Source organism: Pseudorca crassidens, chromosome 5, assembly GCF_039906515.1.
Source record: "Pseudorca crassidens isolate mPseCra1 chromosome 5, mPseCra1.hap1, whole genome shotgun sequence".
Lineage (NCBI taxonomy): Eukaryota > Metazoa > Chordata > Mammalia > Artiodactyla > Delphinidae > Pseudorca > Pseudorca crassidens.
The window spans coordinates 74,858,771-74,880,339 of NC_090300.1; the positions used below are offsets into that span (position 1 = coordinate 74,858,771).

The following is a 21,569-nucleotide window of genomic DNA, read 5'->3' on the forward strand; positions in this document are numbered from 1 at the left end:
TAGAACTGACTTAGACTACTTAGATAATGAAGACAGAGAAGAGAAGGGGTCCAGGATCTCAAGAGATCCTACGTTTAGAGGCTGGGAGGAGGAAATGGCAAAGGAGACTGGGGAGTAGCAGGTCCTTGAGAAAAGGTGAATGTGATGTCCTGAAAGCCAGGAGAGGGAAGACGATTAAGGAGTGTGCTGAGATCCAATATTCTGAGCTGAACGCGGAGCGGTCCAGTGACCACTGGCAATATGGAATTGTTGGAGGCTTTGACAACAGCAATTTCAACAAATTAGTGTGATTAAAAGCCAGATGAAAGCCGGTTAAGGAGTAAATGAACAAAATCATTTTTGACGCCTTTATAAACTGCACAAGCTTGTCCCAAGCCCTTAGGTCTCCTAACTCATGACCCCTTTTAGATCTGACCTTCAGAGATTCTAAAGCATTTAACTTGTCCAGTACTTCTCCAGCCTCCGGAGACTGCTCTAAGAATATGAAAGTACTTCGTAAACAAAGAGGCCAAACAAAGGAGCAGGGCAAAGGGGCAGCCGTGGGTTTTCATTACTCTGTTCTATTACTCTATCCCTGTACTGTATTCATTTTGTATTCCCTAAAATTTCCTCTATGCTCCTGCAATACCAAATTTTCCAAATGGTAGCCACCCAGTAAGAATTTATCACTCCGTATTTCTCGCCCTTCAGCCCCTGCCCCACACCTCGACCCCTCCCCTCCCCAAGTCTTTAACCAGAGAGGCACGAATTCACCATTCCACTCTAGAAACAAAAAGGGACGGGCGGGTCGGGGCGGGGTGGGGAGAAGGGAGGGAAGAGGGGAGAGGAGGGGAGGGGAAAATACTGTGGTTCCTACAGAGGCTTTGAGCGCATGCGTGAGTCCTCCCCGGGACCGTTTGTGCTGCCCTCCTAGGAAGAGGGGTGGGGTGGAGGTTTGCCCGACGGACCGAGTACGGGTGCCGAGCAGGCTCTCACGGAAGTCCATTCGCTATTGGGAGGTCCGCAGTGGCTGCTCTGTGCCCTTGTTGCCGAGGGCCTCTTCTTCGGTCATTCCTGGAGTAGGAGCCGGGCTGGGGCTGACACAGAGGCTCCCCCCGGTCGCCTCGGCGCCTTTGTGACCTCCTCGCTGGCGGGATGTGGCGACTACGCCGGGCTGCCGTGGCCTGGTAAGTGCGGGCTCCGACCTGGCCCCGTTATTTCCGGGGCCTCCAGAAAACGAGGTTGTCCCATCACGACATACAGAATGTGCAGGTAACTCTCAGGCCAAGCAGAGAGCAGTTGGAGGATTCCGGGATATTTTTGAGGACCCGGAGTGACAGGAGCCCTGACTAGGCTTACCTAGGTGCTGTCCCCCGTACTGGCCCCTGTCCGTGTTCCTATGCCCCTCGGAAGATTCTGGGCGCTTTTCAGTCTTGGCCTTTTCTATTGTCCTTTTGTGCCTGCCCCTTTCACCCTTCTGTCCTCGCTGTTATCTCTGTCTCTGGTGGCTTCTTGTTTCTGTCCGGGCTCTATGACTCTAACCATGTGTCACCCTTGCCGCGTCTTTTAATTCTCACTGTCTTTGGCTTCTGCCTCCATGCCAGCTTACATTGCTTTTGCAGGTACCTGAGCTCCTCTCTCGGGGTGAAGGGGACTTTGCCTCTTTCCTTAGTACGCTGAGTGAACATGATTTGGAGTCAGATCTGGAGCGGTGACGCATACATGTAGTGTCAGAGATGGTGATTAGAGATATTCTCTAAATAGCAGCTTTTTTCAGTGTTTAGGAAGGGAGACTTGCTTTTTGGATGTGAGGTGGTGAATGTAGCACCACCTTTCTAATCACTGTGTTATTGTTGCCCTGGTCTGTGTTAATCCTAAACCGAAAATCATAGAAGTATTTACATTTCTATGGGTTACTATGTGCATTTTAATGAAATTAAATTTGACTTTAATCTTTACACGTAGCTGTGTTCTAGTATCCTTAGATATCTTCAGGTTTAACTCATTGTTGCAGGCATTTGATGAGAAGTAACATACATCAAGCAAGGTTGGAAAAACTTGGTTTTCCTGAATTAACTCAGTCTCTAAACACCTGTCTTGAATTTTTTTTTGGAACGTTTTTAAGTGGTGTAATTTATAGTGTTTATAAGAGAGGGGATCCATTTGTTTTGTGAAGGTTAATTTGAATCTAAATTTAGAACTGAATGGCATACAATAGTTGAAGTTTCAGTCAATTAGAATAATTGAATAAGTTACTTCTAATGTCATGGAATTTTAATTTCTGAGTAAATCCACAGCCCTTGGTACTGAACTAAGTTATTTACAACCTTTTTATTTCTACTCCTCAGTATTTACTGTGGAAATATATCTAATTTTCTTTAAATAAGAAAAGACTTTGCAGAAAATAGCATACTTTGTTGGAGCAATTAAGATATGTAGGAAAAACTTTAAAAATTGAGTTTCCAACCAACTAATTATCAACTGATAATTGTTTATTCAATTGGATGCTGTCGGCTAAATTGTTTCTAAAGTTACTTTTGACTCTGTAGTCATGATTTAAAATGTCTTATGTTGATAGCACAGTTTAGCTGCCTGCTGAAGTAGAGATGCGTAAGGTCAGATGCCCCAAGTTCTGGAGTTTGTCTTTTGATGTAGTTCCTATGCATGTTATGAAGGAGTACATTTAATTCTTTAATAAATAAACATTCTTTGACATATATATCTAAATATGTGCTCATAGACATGTCAGAAGACCAATGGACAACATTTATTTAGGTGCAATAAATATTTGCATAAACTTGTTGAAAAAATAATAACATGCTAGGAAACAGTACATAGATTAAAAGGAGATGATGGATGAGTGTGAATAGATGATTTCTGGGGTTGGGGTCGGGGAGCCTTGTTTTGCATCACGTTTGATTTTTAGTTTGGCCTAATATATAGAAGTATATATTCAAATTCCTTTTCCACCATTCACTAGTCATTCTACCTTAGGCAAGACACAGTTTAAAAAAAGCAAGTTGGTCAAATAAGGATACTTACCTTACTGGGTTTTTCTGAGAGTTAACAGGAGCATTTGTGTAAACATCTGTCATAATGCCTGGCAGTTAGGTACCCCTTTCCCCTCACTGTCCGTCTTCACAACATTATTTCAATGTTCCTTGATTCCTTTTCCTTAAGATATTTCTACTCCCGTGTAACTAAATGAATTAAAAATTTATTCTTTAGTATGGGGCCTGGCCCATAGTAAGCACTATGATGGTGTGTTGAATAAGATAATCAGGCGTATGTTTGTTCGTAGGAGACTTTCATTCTCTGCCAGAAAGGACAGGAGGGAAGAGTTCAGATAGTAACATGTGCATTTAGATTCTTTTCTCTTTGGGGTATTCCCCCTTCTTTCTTTCTTTTTCTGGGGAGCCAGGTACATGAGGTGTTAATTTTTCCTTAATTTCCATTCCTGGACCATCTCAGGATTGTGAAACATAGATGAGAGGGCAAAGAATAGATGTTATAAGCTACTGGAGCTTCTGTGCTTAAAAGTAAAAGTTTACACGCCTTTTTTTGTATAGGTGCATCCATAATTCACATTTATTTTCATAGCACCATTTTAGCCTAACATTACATGAAATCTTTTCGTATATCTACATGGTCTTCATATTTATCACTTTAATGGCTATACACAGTATTCTCAGTATTCTCTTTTGTTTATGTACCATAGTTTATAAATTTGTTCTTAATATTAGATATTTAAGTGGTAACATTTTTTGCTATTACAGCCCATCTTTTCTTCCAGTTTTACTGAGGTATAATTGACATACAGCACTGTATAGGTTTAAGGTGTATAGCATAGTGATTTGACTTATATACATCATGAAATGATGACCATAGTAAGTTTAGTGAACAGCCGTCGTCTCATACAGACACAAAATTAAAGAAATAGAAAAAAATATTTTTTGTGATGAGAATTCTCAGGATTTACTGTCTTAACTTTCATATATAACATATAGCCTGTTAATTGTATTTATCATGTTGTACATTACAGTCTTAGTATTTATTTATCTTAGAACTCTAAATTTGTACCTTTTGACTGCCTTCATTCAATTCCCCCTTCTGCCACCCCCTTCCTCTGGTGACCACAAATCTGATCTCTTTTCTATGTGTGTTTGTTTTTGAAGTATAATTGACCTACAACACTGTGTTAGTTCCTATTACACAACATGGTGATTTGGTATTTCTGTACCATTTCAAAATGATTACCATGATGAGTTTAGTTCGGATATGTCACTATACAAAGATATTTTGTTTTCAACTTTACTGACAGCAAATAGCTGTCAGTAGTTAATAAAATAAGTCTCTACCTTTTTTGATTTCAGTTTTGATTTCTTGGACCAGGATAATAGTCCACATATAGTAAATTAGTGGACAGGCTCTGGAGTCCCACTGCCTAGGTTTGAATCCTTCCTTTACTCCTTATGTCAGTGGGGACTTCAGCAACTTACTTATGTCTGTCCGCCTTTTCCTCGTTGGTAAAATGGGGACGATACTAGTACTTTTATCATAGGATTATCAGCAGGATCAGATGAGTTAGCTCCTGCTGCAGCAGTGCCTGGCACACAGTAAATGGTTAGTAACTGTGGGCTATCGTAAGACACAGTGTGATTGGTCGTGTGTGCCTGTGTGTTTTCCCTTTTGCATATTGCTCTTTTATATCGTTTCCTTTGCATTGTTTCCCCATCTGATCTTTCCTCCACACCTATTTTTCTTTCAGTGAGGTCTGCCAGTCCTTAGTGAAACACAGCTCTGGAACAAAAGGAAGCTTACCACTACAAAAACTGCATCTGGTTTCACGAAGTATTTATCATTCGCATCATCCTTTCTTAAAGCTTCAAAGACCCCACTTCAGGACCTCATTTCAGCAGTTCTCCTCTCTAACTAACCTTCCTTTACGTAAACTGAAACTTTCTCCAATTAAATATGGCTACCAGCCCCACAGAAATTTTTGGCCAGCGAGATTAGCTGCAAGACTCTTAAAACTTCGGTATCTCATACTCGGATCTGCTGTTGGGGGTGGCTATACAGCCAAAAAGGTGAGGTTAACTTTCCTACTGCTTTTCCAGTTATTCCAGCATGATTGTTTTAAAGTTTCTTAGCATATGTCGTTTTTCTTTAGTGCAGTAGAATGTAATTAGATGTTTAAACATTTATTGTGTGTCTCTATTATGTGCTAAATTGTTTTAATGGTGCTAATAGGAAAATGCTCTCTGAATCTTAGTTATTATAAGAGGTGAAAATGGCCTAATGGAAGGAGCACTGGTCTGGGAGTAAGAACACTTAGGTTTGATTTTCAGCTTTGCCATTTAGTAGCACAGGCAGGGAAGTAAGTGGCATGCTCATGCAACTACTTTGTGGCAGCTCTGGGACCAAAGGCGGGGTATCCTGATCCGTGGTCTGTCTTCCTTGTATTCCTCAGTGTTGTTTAAAGCCAAATCATGAAACCCATTTGCAATAGGAGTACATTTTGAATTTTTCCATTTTCTGTATTTCGTAAAGGAGCATTTACATGTTTTATATGCTTGTCTGCTAATTTACTTTTAGAAGAGCAGAGGCCACTTTGTTTCTAAAAATTCTGAACATAATACATTGCTCTTAGTAGCTTAGCATGTTTTAACAAAATAAATTTAAATAGTTTTTTTTAATATTTTATATGGCATTCAGATCATTTGATTGGCATACTTTCTTATCTTTCAGACTTTTGATCAGTGGAAAGACATGATACCTGACCTTAGTGACTATAAATGGATTGTGCCTGACATTGTATGGGAGATTGATGAGTATATCGATTTGGGTTTGTATCAACATTAAAATACTTTTCTTGGTTGTATCTTTAGGAAAGAGAAATAGTTGTATTGAGATAGCTCCTTAACTCTAAGTTTAAGGTTGTAGCAGTTTTTTTTTTTTTTTGACATCTTTATTGGAGTATAATTGCTTTACAATGGTCTGTTAGTTTCTGCTGTATAACAAAGTGAATCCGCTATACATATACATATATCCCCATATCCCCTCCCTCTTGCGCCTCCCTCCCACCCTCCCTATCCCACCGCTGTAGGTGGTCGCAAACCACCAAGCTGATCTCCCTGTGCTATGCAGCTGCTTCCCACTAGCTATCTATTTTACATTTGGTTGTGTATATATGTCAGTACTACTCTCTCACTTCGTCCCAGCTTACCCTTCCCCCTCCCCGTGTCCTCAAGTCCATTCTCTACGTCTGCGTCTTTATTCCTGTCCTGCCCCTAGGTTCATTAGAACCTTTTTTTTTTTGATTCCATATGTATGTGTTAGCATATGGTATATGTTTTTCTCTTTCTGACTTAATTCACTGTGTATGACAGACTCTAGGTCCATCCACCTCACTACAAATAACTAGTTTTGTTTCTTTTTATGGCTGAGTAGTATTCCATTGTATATATGTGCCACATCTTTATCCATTCATCTGTTGATGGACACTTAGGTTGCTTCCATGTCCTGGCTATTGTAAATAGTGCTGCAATGAACATTGGGGTGCATGTGTCTTTTTGAATTATGGTTTTCTCTGGGTATATGCCCAGTAGTGGGATTGCTGGGTCATACGGTAATTCTATTTTTAGTTTTTTAAGGAACCTCCATACTGTTCTCCATAGTGGCTATATCAATTTATATTCCCACCAACAGTGCAGGAGGGTTCCCTTTTCTCCACACCCTCTCCAGCATTTATTGTTTGTAGATTTTTTTTTTTATACAGCAGGTTCTTACTAGTTATCCACTTTATACGCATTAGTTTATATATGTCAATCCCAGTCTCCCAGTTCATCACACCACGATGTTTGTAGATTTTTTGATGATGGCTGGTTGTAGCAGTTTTATTTTAATGATAAAAGTAATAGAATAGGAGAAAAAAATGGTAAGAAAAAAAATCATCCACTAGTTCATCAGTTTAACACAGCTGCCACTATCCTTAGGGATCAGTTTCTTTTAATTGTACCTATTTTGTGTATGTGGTTAATATTTTACTTTGCTTTTTAAGAATTATATAGTCATAGTGAACATACACTTTGCTATCTTGTCTTTTGCTACCTAACACATTTGTCAGCATTTTCTACTCTGCCGAGCAGCCTTCTTGAATATCATTTTCAATGTTGTATGATGTTACCCAGAACAGATGATGCACTGTGCTTCACCTAACTAGCTCCCTTTGATTGAGTACCTTGGTTACCTCTACTTTTTGTAACCAGATTCCTTAAAAGCCTGCTAGTGTCCAGAGTAATTTCTCCTGTTAGTCTTTCATTGTTCCCTTTTTCAAATAATAGATAGATGAGAAAAAAAGTATATTTGGTAGTTATGATTGCCAGTAACTCATGGTGATCTTTAGAAAAAGATTTTTTTTCTGATGAAATTATTTTCCTCAGGTCTCTTTTTTAAGACTTTGTGTAGACATTTTTTAGACTTTAGCTTAGGTGTATATGGGGGTGGATTTGATCTCTGCATGCACTATTCACAGCACTGTCTTAAAGGTAAAATTGTTGCATTGACAAAGATATTTACAGGAAAAGCACTCCTTCAAATTACTTTTCTAACGTTTATGAGAAGAGCTTTTAACGGTATGCATTCACTAATCCCACGCTGTAGTGACTGCAAGCCTGGGTTCTGAAGCTAGACTGTCTAGGCTTAAACGTGACTCCCCCACTTTGCTGTATGTGCAGGTCCTGTTACTTAACCTTTGTGCCCCATTCCTCGTCTGTAAAATGTGGTTGATGAGAACTGTTTTGTAGCATTGACATGAAGATTAAACAAGTTAGTGCTTTTATAGCACTTAGAATAAGACCTAATACATATTCTTATTTTGAGAAACTTCGTGTTTTATCTTCTCCAGAGAAAATTAGAAAAGCCCTTCCTAATTCAGAAGGCACCGTAAAGTTGTACCAAACTTTGACAAAATTGTTGAGTATTTGTAAACAAAAATAAATACTTGATCACTTTATAAATAAAGCTAGCAATAATAAAGTAATGGCTTGTCTTGAGTTCAGAGACAGTTTTTTGAAGTGGTAACAAGTGTAAGTTTTCCTAGGGAATACAAAAGGAGAGAGAAGAGTAATGGAATTCTGTTCTTAAACTTGAACTGGGATTTCATCACTTTTTTTTGAATTCAGGTCAGGTGCTACAAAGGATTTTTCTTTTTTGTTTGATTCATTGCCTTTCTGCTGTGACTTCCTCCCCAAAAATACTTCTGTTTCCAATCCAGTGTTAACATTTATACAGTGTTTCTGTCTCAAGGCATTTAACTTATAAATCAAAGATAACCCTCTAAACCGTATGTTTGGTGAGTCTTTTTTAAAAATTTTTCATGGCTTGTAGAAGATCATCAGAATAACACATTGTTTCAGATATACGTAGCAGTTATAGTTGGAATAGGGAGAAAAATGGAAAAAAACATTTAAGTTTATATATAATTATTTAAATTGTATGCATGTTTCAATAGTCAAATTCTTATTTTGAGACTGTTTCTTTTCTCTTCTCCAGAGAAAATTAGAAAAGCCCTTCCTGATTCAGAGGACCTTGCAAAATTGGCACCTGACTTTGACAAGATTGTTGAAAGCCTCAGCTTATTGAAGGACTTTTTCACCACAGGTAAGGAAGGACGTGTGTTTGATCTCATTTAAAATGTCGGGAAACACAGAGGAAAAATACTTAAAATGTATTCATTTGTTTATTTCCATCTTTTATTTATTTATTTATTATTTTAAATTAACATTTTTAAAAATAAATTTATTTATTTTGTTTATTTATTTTTAGCTGCATTGGGTCTTCATTGCTGCGCGTGGCCTTTCTCTAGTTGCGGCGAGCGGGGGCTACTCTTCCTTGCGGCAGGAGGGCTTTTCATTGCGGTGGCTTCTTTTGTTGCGGAGCATGGGCTCTAGGCATGCGGGCTTCAGTAGTTGTGGCACGTGGGCTCAGTAGTTGTGGCTCGCGGGCTCTAGAGTGTAGGCTCAGTAGTTGTGGCTCACGGGCTTAGTTGCTCCGCAGCATGTGAGATCTTCCCGGATCAGGGCTCGAACCTATGTCCCCTGCGTTGGTAGGCGGATTCTCAGCCACTGCACCACCAGGGAAGTCCCTATTTCCATCTTTTAAATGAAAATATTTAGTACAAATAAAAGCCAGGTTTTTGATAAAAGGATAAACATAACATTTTTTTGCTCTGTGGTTTTACTATTTTTTAAATTTATTTTTATTTTTTGGCAGTGCCACGCGGCACACGGGATCATAGTTCCCTGACCAGGGTTCAAACCTGTGCCCCCTGCAGTGGAAGCACAGAGTCTTAACCACTGGACCACCAGGGAAGTCCCCGTGGTTTTAATTTTTGTTTGGCCCAAGAAAATGAAAATTTGCAAGAACTTAAACATGCTTGGCTTTAGTCAGTGAGGGAAAAATAAATCACTTGCTCTTGACAAGTAGATGACACTTCCTATGTGTTTGCTGTTCATAACTGGTTAGAGCCGATTTGGTGATTTTAAAACAAATTTAATTATAACGGACCATAATGAGTAGAATTTACTAAGGCTAGTCCTGGTGTATTTGCCCAATTCTGCCCTATCATGATATAAATCTGAGGTCTCAGACATCTTTGTTTGCTCATTGTTAAATTTTACATTTCTATTTCCCCCTTTGCTGATTTTTCACAGGTCACAAATTGGTTAGTGAAGTCATAGAAGCTTCTGACCTACTTCTCTTGTTAGGTGTGTAAACAGATATTTTTGCTGATCTTAACATGCCTTTTAAATGCATCTAATAAACTAGCTGCAAATAAAATTGCAGACCAAATTTATAATATTGCTTATGCTAAATTTTAAAATGTCAGAATTATATTGGGCAAATTCATTATCCTTTAGGTGGAAATAATAAAATAATTTTTTTGTGGTAAAACTAAAATTCCTAAATATGTGTCTATATTATAAGATTAAAGTTATTAAAAAGAAAGTTTGGTTAACCAAAATATTTTCTTGAACCTGATGTGTTTGTTTCTGTTAATTGAAATGAAAGTCATTTTAATTTGTCTCATCTGTCCTGTCACAGTTGACATTTTTAATTTAATTTTTTTACTGTATATGGTCTGTAATGGCAGTAGTGTATGGCTGAACTGTAAGTACTCTCATGTAAAATAATCCTTATCAAAGATTGCCTTATTTTTTATTGTAATTTTCAGTGATATTTTAAAAAATCAGTTAAACATGTCCTATAATGGTTTTGAAAATTTTTTTCTTAGCTTACCACTGTGTTCCTTAAAATAAGAATAGCTTTCCAAAAAGTGATTTTTGCTCTAAAAATCCTTTTATCTTTCAACCGACTAAACATAATTTGGAATTTAGTTTAGGCTATTGACTTCACTGGAGAATTTAAAGGACTGCATATTTATCTTTAAGGTTCACCTGGAGAAACGGCATTTAGAGCGACAGATGCCGGGTCTGAAAGTGACAAGCCTTATAGAAAGGTACGTATAAAGGAGCATTCTTCACGTAGATAGTCTTGAAAGATTTTTTAAAGTTTTTACCTACTCTGGAAGATCTGAAAATGGTAGCATCCGAGAAGCAAACATAAAAGCATCCAGTGGAGGTATTATTATTATTCTTGGTACAAAATGCAAGGTATTATTCAACAGTTCTGGAAATATAATTGGAGAAGCCAGTTTCCCTCAAATATGTCTGTGAAATATTAGTTTCCAGGGTTGTCCCCAACAAAGGGTTTTGTTGTTAAGTATGTGTGGGGGAAAGCTGGTATAAATAAAACAAGCAGGCTTCTTTTCTTTTCCCTAGGATTTCTCAGACCTTAATATATGCATGTGCATTGTGAATCTCTAAGAGAAGTCAAAGTGTGCAGGGTTTTCCAGATTTATTTAGCAACAAAACCCTTCTTCCATGGAATACCTTCTAGGGTCTAATGTTTCATGGTATACAGTTAGGGGAAATATTAAGGGAACGGCAAGTTTGTTACTAAGGGATAAATAGACTTCTGTTACATTGCTAGTCAACAAAATTATGTATGGGGTTATTTAGGATATGTTAATTTCAATTCATGCATTAAAACCCATATGAAACTTTTAGGAGAATTGCTGATGTAGAATAACGTGCATTGTTGTGTATTTATATTAATATGTTAACCTGATATTGTCTTACTCTTAATTCTTTTCGTCTTTTGAAATTGGTAAGATAACTGATTCCTTGGAAGTTTTTCTTTTTTAATAATAACCTAGATAAATAAATATCTGGAAAAAATACTCCATGAACATTTAAAAATTCAATATGAACATTTAAAAATTAAATGATGAAGGTTATTATGGTTTTAAATCATTGAGGTAAATAATTTTATGTTTTTTGGGGAAGCAGAAAGAAAGTAATTCCTATGTGTAGATTTCCATCTTGTTTCCTGTCCTTCAACTTTGAGCTTTTTACATGATATTCCAAGTTTTAATTATATTTCAAAAGATTTTTTTTCTTTTGTCTTTTAACTTGATCTTTTGGAGAAAACATTTTTCAAAATGTGTGTGTATATGTGTGTGTGTTTGCCTTTTAACTTGATCATTTTTGATAACCTTTTCCACTGGCATTATTTTAACCAAGGGATACCCTTGAATATACATGCTACTGGAAAGAAACATTTGAATAGAAATTAGCCTATGATGCACAGCTTATTTTGAGCCAAGGCCTTGGCCCTTAATGCAGATAGACTTAATGTGTAGAGAAAAGCTAATCTAACTGGGGAGAAGGAACCCCTGTTACAAGTATGGTAGTATGGTTTTTGAGCGACAGGATTTCTTGTTGCCTAGATCAGTTAAGGGAGGCTTGCATCTCTGTTCTTTTCTGATAATGGCCTAGGATTGTTTTGGTAAATGAGAATCCTGTTTAGGTCCTGACAGATAATTCCCTTAAAATCCTGCTAAGGTGATAAATGAGTAGTAACTGATAAATGATCAAGAGCTCTGCAGTATAGAAGAAACAAGAGAACTGATCTCTGGGAATTTATATTTACAGATTTTATTTTATACAGTAGACACGAGAGCAAATTTATTGCTTTATTTTATAATTTACTTTGCTTGAAGATAAGTGCTGTTGTAGACTGTTCCTTTTTAACTTTTCCATAATTTATGGTGATTATCTTGCCCATTAAAAACGCACCAATTATTTCCAACTATTTGTTATAAATTAAGCCGTTTTCATTATAGGTTAAATCAGATAATATTAAATGCTAGTATAAATGTTTACAGAAAAAGTATTTTCAACCTCAACTAGTGGTTTTAAATTTTATTAATATGCAGCATTATGTTTTCAAGGCTTGACTGTTACCTGTGCTGTTTGAAAATAATGAACTACTCAGACAAGATGCAGATAAACTGACTGTAAGAGACTTGTCTGTAAATTGATGGTTGAATGTAAGCATGGAAAGGGAGACCTTAGCAGAAGCCTTTTTGAAATTATTCTAAAGCATCAAATTTGAAAATTTGGGCAATAATCAGAGGTGGTAGGATGGCATCCAGAGTTCAGGTGATACCTTTTTGATTGGTTCAGTCTGGTGTCTGAGAGCCCCAAGATTTAAAATGGTGTTCATGCCTTAGCTTAATGATTGTTGGGTTTATACCAAAGTTTCTGGATAGACTTCTATTAGAAATGTAAAAGTAAATGTGAATCAGATTTTTTTAATGTAGTAATAGATTAAAAACATTTCGACTAGAAGTAAAAAGAAAACTTGTTCTTTCTAATAAGAGAACACATCTGGAAAAGTGCTGGCAAGTAGAGGGACAATTAGGAACCTTTCTAAGTCAACTGAAGTGAAAGTGACAGGGAGTTGCAGGAACACAGATGCCAGATTGACTTGAGTCAGGCAGAATGAACCACACAATAGACAGATTACTGGTGGTTCCCAGTCTGGGGTCACTGGACTTTTAGGTGTTCTGGAAAGTTGTGATTGAGGTCTTCAAAAAGTCAAAAAGCATCTATTCCCACATAATGCTACACAGGCTAACTAAACCTCAAGTTTCTTTGATTTTGCCTGTATTTATATCCGTTCAGTTTGTGGACAGTAATGTTTATCAAAAGTTCTTCTACGTATTTTTGATAAATAAAAAATGGAAAAATACTGAAACCACATTTTAGTAAATGCTTTTAGTTAGTCAAAAAATTTTAAACTTGTGTTCACTATAGAAAAATATTAGAAAGAGCCCTTAGTGAGACCTGGAGACCTTTAGAACTACCTGAAGACAAATTCGGAATTGGAGTGACAAGCCTTTTTTAGTGAATTAATGGACTCACCTGGTTTGTAAGTCAGTAGATTTCTGTATATCAGTCATAGTATATATAGGTGACAGGACCACTTAGTGTATCTCCTTTTTTTAGATTCAGTAACATTGTTGTGTTCTAGTGAAAATTAATTTGCTAAATGAGACATTATCTGTGCTTTTGTTCTGTCATGTTTCTGATGGCTCATAAACATCTCATAGAAGTAAGGAATATGGTCATTCTGAAGGGTACAAGCCCATTTATAATTTATAGAAAATATTTGAAGTCCAAATCATAAAAAGTATTGTTACTCTTTTAAAAATAATCATTAAATAGTAATTATCTTCCTTTCCACGTTACTGTAATTCTTATTTGTGTGGCTTTACTTATTTTATACCTACCCTCTGAAATATCTCTCTTCCCTTTTCTCTGCCTAATTTCCACTCATCCTGAAAGCCCAGTTCAGTTGTCACCTCTGTGAAGCCTTCCATAACCATTTTAGTCCCAATAATTATTCTCTTAACAATTTAAAACATTTTACAGATGAAACACTATTTACTTTGGCTTTCATTCTTACTGTTTAATAGGCTATTTCTATCACAAAATCTCTGTTCTCAGAGCGCCTAGGATAATGCTGAACTCTTAACACAATTCATCAGTTGATTTAACTCAGTAAAAGTCTGATTTAAAGTAAGCAAATTTGGGGCTTCCCTGGTGGCGCAGTGGTTGAGAGTCCGCCTGCCGATGCAGGGGACGTGGGTTCGTGCCCCGGTCCGGGAAGATCCCACATGCCGCAGAGCGGCTGGGCCCGTGAGCCATGGCCGCTGAGCCTGCACGTCTGGAGCCTGTGCTCCGCAACGGGAGAGGCCACAGCAGTGAGAGGCCCGCGTACCGCAAAAAAAAAAAAAAAAAAAAAAAGTAAGCAAATTTGATTAATGCTAACAAGAGTGGGCCCAAAGATTTTATGTAATGTGTCTTTTTGCTCTGATTACCTTTGAATTTCTCCTGGCCTTCAATATTTGACAACTATTGAAGAGAGCAAGAATGTGAAGGTAGCACTTATACTCGGAATTCTGAGTTGTAACAAAGCAGTGTTGCTTAAGTAGGACTTAACATTTCTGGGATTCCTCATGCAACAAATAATGTAAACTGTGGCAAAATGAAATTCTCACAACCAGCACCATCAAGTAGCCGCAGATTCAGGAAACTTAGGTTTCCTAAGCAGCTAACAATTGGCAACTATACTTGGTTAGATACTTGTTTTATTCCTTAATAATAAGCATATTGCATTTTTATGTCATTTAAAAAACATTAAATACTGTGTACATAACACTATTTTTAGGTAATAATTTAGAACAAAGGGGATTTGGTAGAAATTGTATTATCGATAAAAACTATTGGTAATAGACTGATTTGTTCATCTCTTGAAATTAATTATTTGTAGAAATTGTCCAAATAGGATGCGATATTTCTCAGTTGGAGCAAATTAAATGATTCAAGTAGAAAGACATACTTCTTTCTGATATCCAATAATAAACATATTTTAGTTGGCTGTGAATATCATGAGCTGAATTATATATTACTGGGAGGGAGGAAAATAGGAAAATAGATCTTTTTAGCTAATGAAATAGCAGAATTATTCAAACTTTGAAAAGTAGTTTAGTGCCTAGGAATATTTTTTAAATGGAAGGGGAAAGAAGTCTTCACTTTCACGAAGTTCTTTTCTGGACCCAAGTTACTTTTAAAACTAATAAAACGGGTTGGCAAGCTTTTCCTTAGAGGCCAGATGGTAAATATTTTAGGTTTGCAAACCCTGTGGTCTCTAGGACTACTCAGGTAGCCCACTGTACTTTGTCAACTCCTTCTCTAAAGAGTAATTTACATTTGCCCTCCGAAATATTGCAGTTTTACCATTTTCCTTATTTAAATGTAAATTGAACGTGAAGGGTCAAAGGCACTTTGAAAATAGTGAGACTGTAGAGCTAACAGGTATCAGGTGTAGACTTTGGAGTCACACTGCCTGTATTCAGACTGTCCTTCCTGTTTTTTGAGCTGTGTGACCTTGGATAAGTTCCTTAGCTTCTCTGAGTTTTTGGTTTCCTCTTCAGTAATAGGGGGAACCCTACCTGATAAGGGTTATTGTGAGCATTTCGTAAAGCCCTTTAGCACAAGATCTTGACACATGATAAAACTAAATGAATACTAATGTAATGATAATAATAATGATTATTATCATCTAACACTTAGAATTATTCCATGAGTTAGCATATTAACATTATTTGATTAATTTCCTCCTCTTAATTCCTGTTGAATCTGTTCTGGGGATTGTGATAAGTGGGAAAATGGACTGTAGGGTTGATGTGTAGCTTATTTACAGAATAGGCAATTTTTAGGAAACCCAATTTGGATTTTGTGCTGTAAACTGTGTGCGTTTTTAGGTAAAAGTAGGTTATCATTTAATTCATTCAAGCAACAGACATGGGCCAAGCCCTATCCTAGGTGCTGGCCATAACACATCTGAAGTGTCAGGCCTTATTCTGTGTGTTAGGTATAAAAACAAACAAGGTATGGGCCCTTTAGAATACTGTTAAAAATATAGTATTGGGTTGGCCAAAAAGTTCGTTCAGGTTTTTCCATCTCTTACAGAAAAACCCAAACAAACTTTTTGGCCAACCCAATATTTTATTTTATTTTATTTTTTTGGCCATGCCTCCCGGGTTGTGGGATCTTAGTTCCCCAACCAAGGATCGAACCCAGGGCCCCAGCAGTGAGAGCGCCAAGTGCCAACCACTGGACTGCCAGGGAATTCCCAAAAATATAGCATTTTAAATGTATTCACATAAGAATGAGTCATAATTTCAAGATTTTAAAAAATATTTTCTAACAAGCTTATCAACTTCTAGAGGTATTTGCAGCATTTTCAGTTGACATTTTGGTTTCTGGAGTTACCACTGATTTTCTTGGTCTGACGTTATACTTTTTTAAAAACCCGAGAACACTGTACATGAAATATGGGACTATGAGAACTGCAGCGTCAAATTGACAGTAACCAGGAGATGTTTAGAGAGTATTCATCTGTGGTTGTTTACAATAACTATTGTTAAAGATCACAATTAGTACATTTTTAATGTAATATATATCATTTAAAAAACAATTATGTGCTGTTTCTTGAGAGAAGAATGTCTGAACTTGGGAAAATATTTATTGAGTAAAAGTGTTCTGTTCATGTAAGGAGGCATGAACAAATGCCTCATCTTGCACAGGAGGCACACACATTTTTCCCTTCCTTATTCCACAAGCCTTAGCTTTAAAAGCTAATCCAGCTGTGCTTAGGGTGAGATTTGATGCCTAAAGTTGGATAATGGTAACCTTTTTTAGTGTAGTGTATATAGCTTTTTCTGTGTCTAATTCTTGTTTTCTTCCTACTTTTTTTAGGAGGTAACAGTTAATTTCAACTACCTTCACATAAAAGTGCTTCAGTAACAGACTTGGAAGGAAAGTGAGGTGTCACTAGAAAGAGAGGGTGTTTTTCTTGTAATAGATATTAGATATTTACCATACACTTTGTGTGTACATATAAACAGTGGATTAGGGAGGGGTGTTTAAGCTATGAATAAACAAGGATCCTGTGCCTGATAGACCAGCACAGTTAAGAAATGTGGAATATTTTCTCACTGCTTTAGCATTTTATAACTTATACTACTGGGTATTATGTTAATTAAAGCACAGGTACACTAATGTGTAAGCCAACATGGGAAGCCATCTTTAAAAGGGAACTGTTTTGAGAAATCTAAACACTTGGATGAGTAGAAGTGATTATGATAAATGACTAAATGAATAAAAATGAGTTGGATTACTTTTCTTTCTGCTTGATGAAAGGCAGTGATACAAAAAATGAAAAAAAAGGACATAAAAAATTATGGGAATGATGAGGGTAGTGAGTTGGCATTGCATTTCTTTGATAGATTTATCAATGACCATAAAAGTGTTTGTTTAAAAGATACCGTATGTTAAAAGATAACCGCAGGTTTTTATAAATATATTTTGTACTATTGAATTTGGAAACAAATGTTGAAAGTTCAGTTATGTTACTTGCCACTTTGATGTTCTCTTACTTTTCATGAAGAAATATCAACTAGTTTCATCCTTTGATTTATATAGTAAGTCAACCAGTTTCATTATGCTGGTATAACTTAATGTATTAAAACTAAGAATCAAACAAAATAAAAATCCCCCTAATTGTTTGCTAATATTTCCCTTAATTTAAAGTGCTTTACTGTAATACAGCTTTTCTATTTGTATTTATTTCTTTTCTGGTAAACTTTTTTATTTATATAAATCTTTGGATTATATAAATTAAGTTATTAAGCCTCCAGGTGAGTCTACTAATTAAAATTTGAATGTAACGCTAACCAATATTTCATTTTAAGAAACTTTATAATTGTACTATACAAAATAAAATATTTTTGGCAGTTATTTTATAAAGCTGTGAAGCTATTTGAAACTCCTAATGAGTGTTAGTTTTCCTAATTCTTTTTATTATTATAACTTGGTAAAAATTGTTCTCCCAGGTAAACTATTCTTGTACAAATTAAAGAGTGACCTCATTCATTGGAACTTTGCCTTTTTAGGTTTCTAATTGAGAAAATATAAGGTTCCTGACATTGTCAATTGCTAGTTGTTTTTTCTCCTACATTTCCTGAGGTTGATTATCTAATAGACAGCAATTAAAAACACTGTACAGAAAATGACATGTATTTTCGTTTCATGTCACAAGTGAATACATTGCATCAGATGAACATTTCATGATTATTAAATGGAATGAATTTTAAACATAGAAATGATGATTATTTTGTGCATAGGTCCAAACTGGGTTTTGTTTCATTTTTATTTTCATAGTAACTATATTATCTCCATATCTTAATTATGTTATTTTATTGAGCTTGTGCTTTAGTAATTGATATATCCTTGGTTATATTCTCAGAGGCCATTTTTATTTAATGTCAAAACAGCTTATAAAAAGTGAAAATTCAGTCAAACTACTTATTTGATGTTGTATAAAGCTAAAACAGTACCTCAAACATTATTTTTTAATTTGCAAAAAAAAAACCCCTTAGATTTTAATCAAATAAGATTCTGTGCGTAGACATGTAAAATTATGAATTAATATAAAACCTTGATTAACTTGATGCTCAAAACTACGTTTTGAGGGATCTTTATTTATTTACTTTTTGGCCACGCCATGTGGCATATGGGATCTTAGTTCCTGGACCAGGGGTCAAACCCACGCCCCCTGCAGTGGGAGCTTGGAGTCTTAACCACTGGACCTCCAGAGAAGTCCCTTGAGGGGTCTTTAATTGAAGACATCAGATGTCAAGGAAAACTTAAGAATAATAATTTAATAAGTGATTAAGCTATTATGTATTCTCTATTTAGTCTTATGAAACTTATGGTTGAGAATTAGAAGATTCAGACCTTTGAAATCAACACTGTTCAAAACTCAGTTTTGTTTTTTCCCCCATATGTATCAAGTCAGGAGCGTACACTAGTTCGTATTGGCAATTCAAAAATAAGGGTTGAAGTATTTGTTTTCTCAGTTTTTCTGTTCCTAGGACATTTAGTTAACTATAGTGCCACCTTCCTTGAGCATTCCAGTTAGTCTCGGTTTTACTGTATGTTGATATTATATATCTGGCTCGTTTTATTCAGCAGTCACTTATTGCATTTTCCTTTTCACTTATTAAACTATGCTGTTTTATATTTCTGAGACATAATTTTACTGAGGAGAAAAATGGAAATGTAGTACAGAACCTAGTTATATAGTGGCTCTAAAGGTACATAACTGAGTTTCCATTTTTGTTATAAGCTATCCATTCTTCTCTGACTTACATCTGTTCCTTTCTTGTGCCCTTTGGTTTAACATTGTTCTCCTCCCCAATTTTCCTCTTCTCCTCGTTGTAAACTCATGGCAGGGTCTGCTTGGTGAGCTCATTCTCTTACAACAGCAAATTCAAGAGCATGAAGAGGAAGCGCGCAGAGCCGCAGGCCAATATAGCACGAGCCATGCCCAACAGAAGCGCAAGGTGATGGATGGTTTAAGGGGGCTACTGATATGTTCACACTAATCAGCCGTTTCTCCCAGGATCGTGTCACCTTAATTCATTCATGGACTCCAATTATGAGAAATTATTTTTGACAAAGTAAAAATATGAAAGATAATAGAGATATGCAACTTTCCTAGAGTAGGTAAATCCAAAATATTAAACATAGGAATTTATTTTCTGAAAATTAGATTATCTGTGAGGGTTCATGGATTTGTACTTAGATAAGAGTTATGAATTGCAGCTTACTTGGTCCAGTTATTGAGTCACCTTAAATTTGTAGCCAACTTGTCTATTCTCCAAGTTTTCATTTGTAAAATGAAAAGGGTTACTGTGAATGACCATGTTAAATTAAAGAATGAAATGTATTTGTTTTAGTTAAAATGAATCAGCAGAGAATTCTTATTTCTTACAGAAGGAAACTGTAAGTCAAAAACTTAACTTTGGGGCAAAGTTATTCTTAGATACTTTGATAAATTTGTATAAAGATTTTCCACATTTATTAATAAAGTCACAGATTTTCACCTTGTCTACTGCAGGATTGAACATTGGAAATTTGATATAATTCTGGTCAATAAAGAACAGATTCTGATAAAACTCAGCATAACAGTATACAAATGTTTGGTTATAGGAGCAACCAAGGAATCCTTAAAGATATACTTTTGGCTGTTAGATGATCCTATAGTATAGATCCCAAGGTTAATGTTCTAAAGAGACTAGAGTCAAATGAACTGTGTGTAATGATTTTAAAATTATACTCTAAGATCTTGAAATCAGCTATTTGTGTTACATATATTAGATAAGAAAAATTTTGGAGTTAGGTGCAAATCTTACTCAGGAAAAAAGATTCAGTCATATAATTAGCTTCCTGTAGGTTCTGATATTGAAATCAACCAATATTGTAGATAATTAGTGCAATAATTCTGCTGGCTAACCCTGTCGCATTTGGTGGTGGTTAATACTTGAGAATACTCATCATAGTTTTCATTTATTTTTTCAGTATCACTACCTGGCTTTTCTCAATTCCATGGCTGTGGAATCAACTCCTGTATGTTGTTTAGCTTTCAGTGAATGAATAACATAGGTAGAAATAGAAAACAAGTTATTTTCCTACTTGTGTTAAACCAAGGGAGGACTTATTTTGGCTGCGTTGGGTCTTCGTTGCTGTGTGCGGGTTTTCTCTAGTTGTGGTGAGCGGAGACTACTCTTCACTGCGGTGTGCAGGCTTCTCATTGCGGTGGCTTCTCTTGTTGCAGAGCACAGGCTCTATGTACGCGGACTCAGTAGTTGCAGCACCCGGGCCCTAGAGTGCATGGGCCAGTAGTTGCAGTGCATGGGCTCAGTAGTTGCGGTGCGTGGGCCCTAGGGTGTGCAGGCTTCAGTAGTTGTGGTGCGTGGGCTCAGTAGTTGTGGCTCACGGGCTCTAGAGAGCAGGCTCAGTAGTTGTGGCACACGGGCCTAATTGCTCCGCAGCATGTGGAAGCCTCCCAGACCAGGGATTGAACCTCTGTCCCCTGCATTGGCAGGCGGATTCTTAACCACTGTGCTACCAGGGAAGTCCCAAGGGAGGGCTTACTTTAAATGGTGCTTTAGCATTCTCTGTTCCTCATGCTGTTGAGAGTACCATTTAAATATTGTAACAAGTTGGATGCTTAGGCTAAGCCCTCTGTTCCTTAGCTTTGTTACAGAAAGAAGGGGAGGGAGCTACTGTGTTTTGGTACGTTAGTTAGGAATATGAATATAGCTCTAGTTACTAGTAGTTCTTGTGTTTTTCATAATGGTAAAATAATTTGCAATGAGTCCTATAGATCTGCTATTTTAAGATTCTAAGATACAGTTTAAGATTATTGATGTGCTGTTGAATCTGATGATTTAAGCAATATCAGTAGTGAATATTGTTTATTTTCTACACTGCCAAGGGTTAATGTTCATTTGGGGCCAACTTTACTAGCCTTTTTTCAGGCTTACGGTTATCCTTCCTATTCCTAATATTTATTGGATTATCCATGTAACCCTTTTATTCCTCACTTTACACATTTGTAAAAGAGCTACTGGCAGGACTGTACCTCCATCTGTTTTGTTTATTAAGGCATACTTAGTAGAGCACGAAACAGGGCTTGTTCCTGCCCACTTTGCAGTTACCTTGTGTGAAAGTAAATGAGACTAAAAACAATTTATGCTCCTCTATAAT

At 36.5% G+C, this 21,569-nt stretch overlaps 1 protein-coding gene across 6 annotated transcripts in view; it reads left to right on the forward strand.

Annotated features, from left to right (window-relative positions):
- Positions 1 to 917: 917 nt before the first annotated feature.
- Positions 918 to 21,569, forward strand: part of OPA1 (OPA1 mitochondrial dynamin like GTPase) — a 93,428-nt gene continuing 72,776 nt past the window's right edge. The window contains exons 1-7 of one of the 6 annotated variants that reach the window (XM_067738444.1): positions 918 to 1,166; positions 4,748 to 5,066; positions 5,728 to 5,824; positions 8,533 to 8,640; positions 9,693 to 9,746; positions 10,431 to 10,498; positions 19,250 to 19,360. In XM_067738444.1, coding sequence (XP_067594545.1) covers positions 1,135 to 1,166; positions 4,748 to 5,066; positions 5,728 to 5,824; positions 8,533 to 8,640; positions 9,693 to 9,746; positions 10,431 to 10,498; positions 19,250 to 19,360 — 789 coding nt within the window. In that variant the 5' untranslated portion in view covers positions 918 to 1,134. Of the gene's footprint in view, positions 1,252 to 4,747; positions 5,067 to 5,727; positions 5,825 to 8,532; positions 8,641 to 9,692; positions 9,747 to 10,430; positions 10,499 to 19,249; positions 19,361 to 21,569 lie in introns of all 6 variants that reach the window. The other 5 variants (XM_067738448.1, XM_067738446.1, XM_067738445.1 and 2 more) reach the window with 5 other exon arrangements.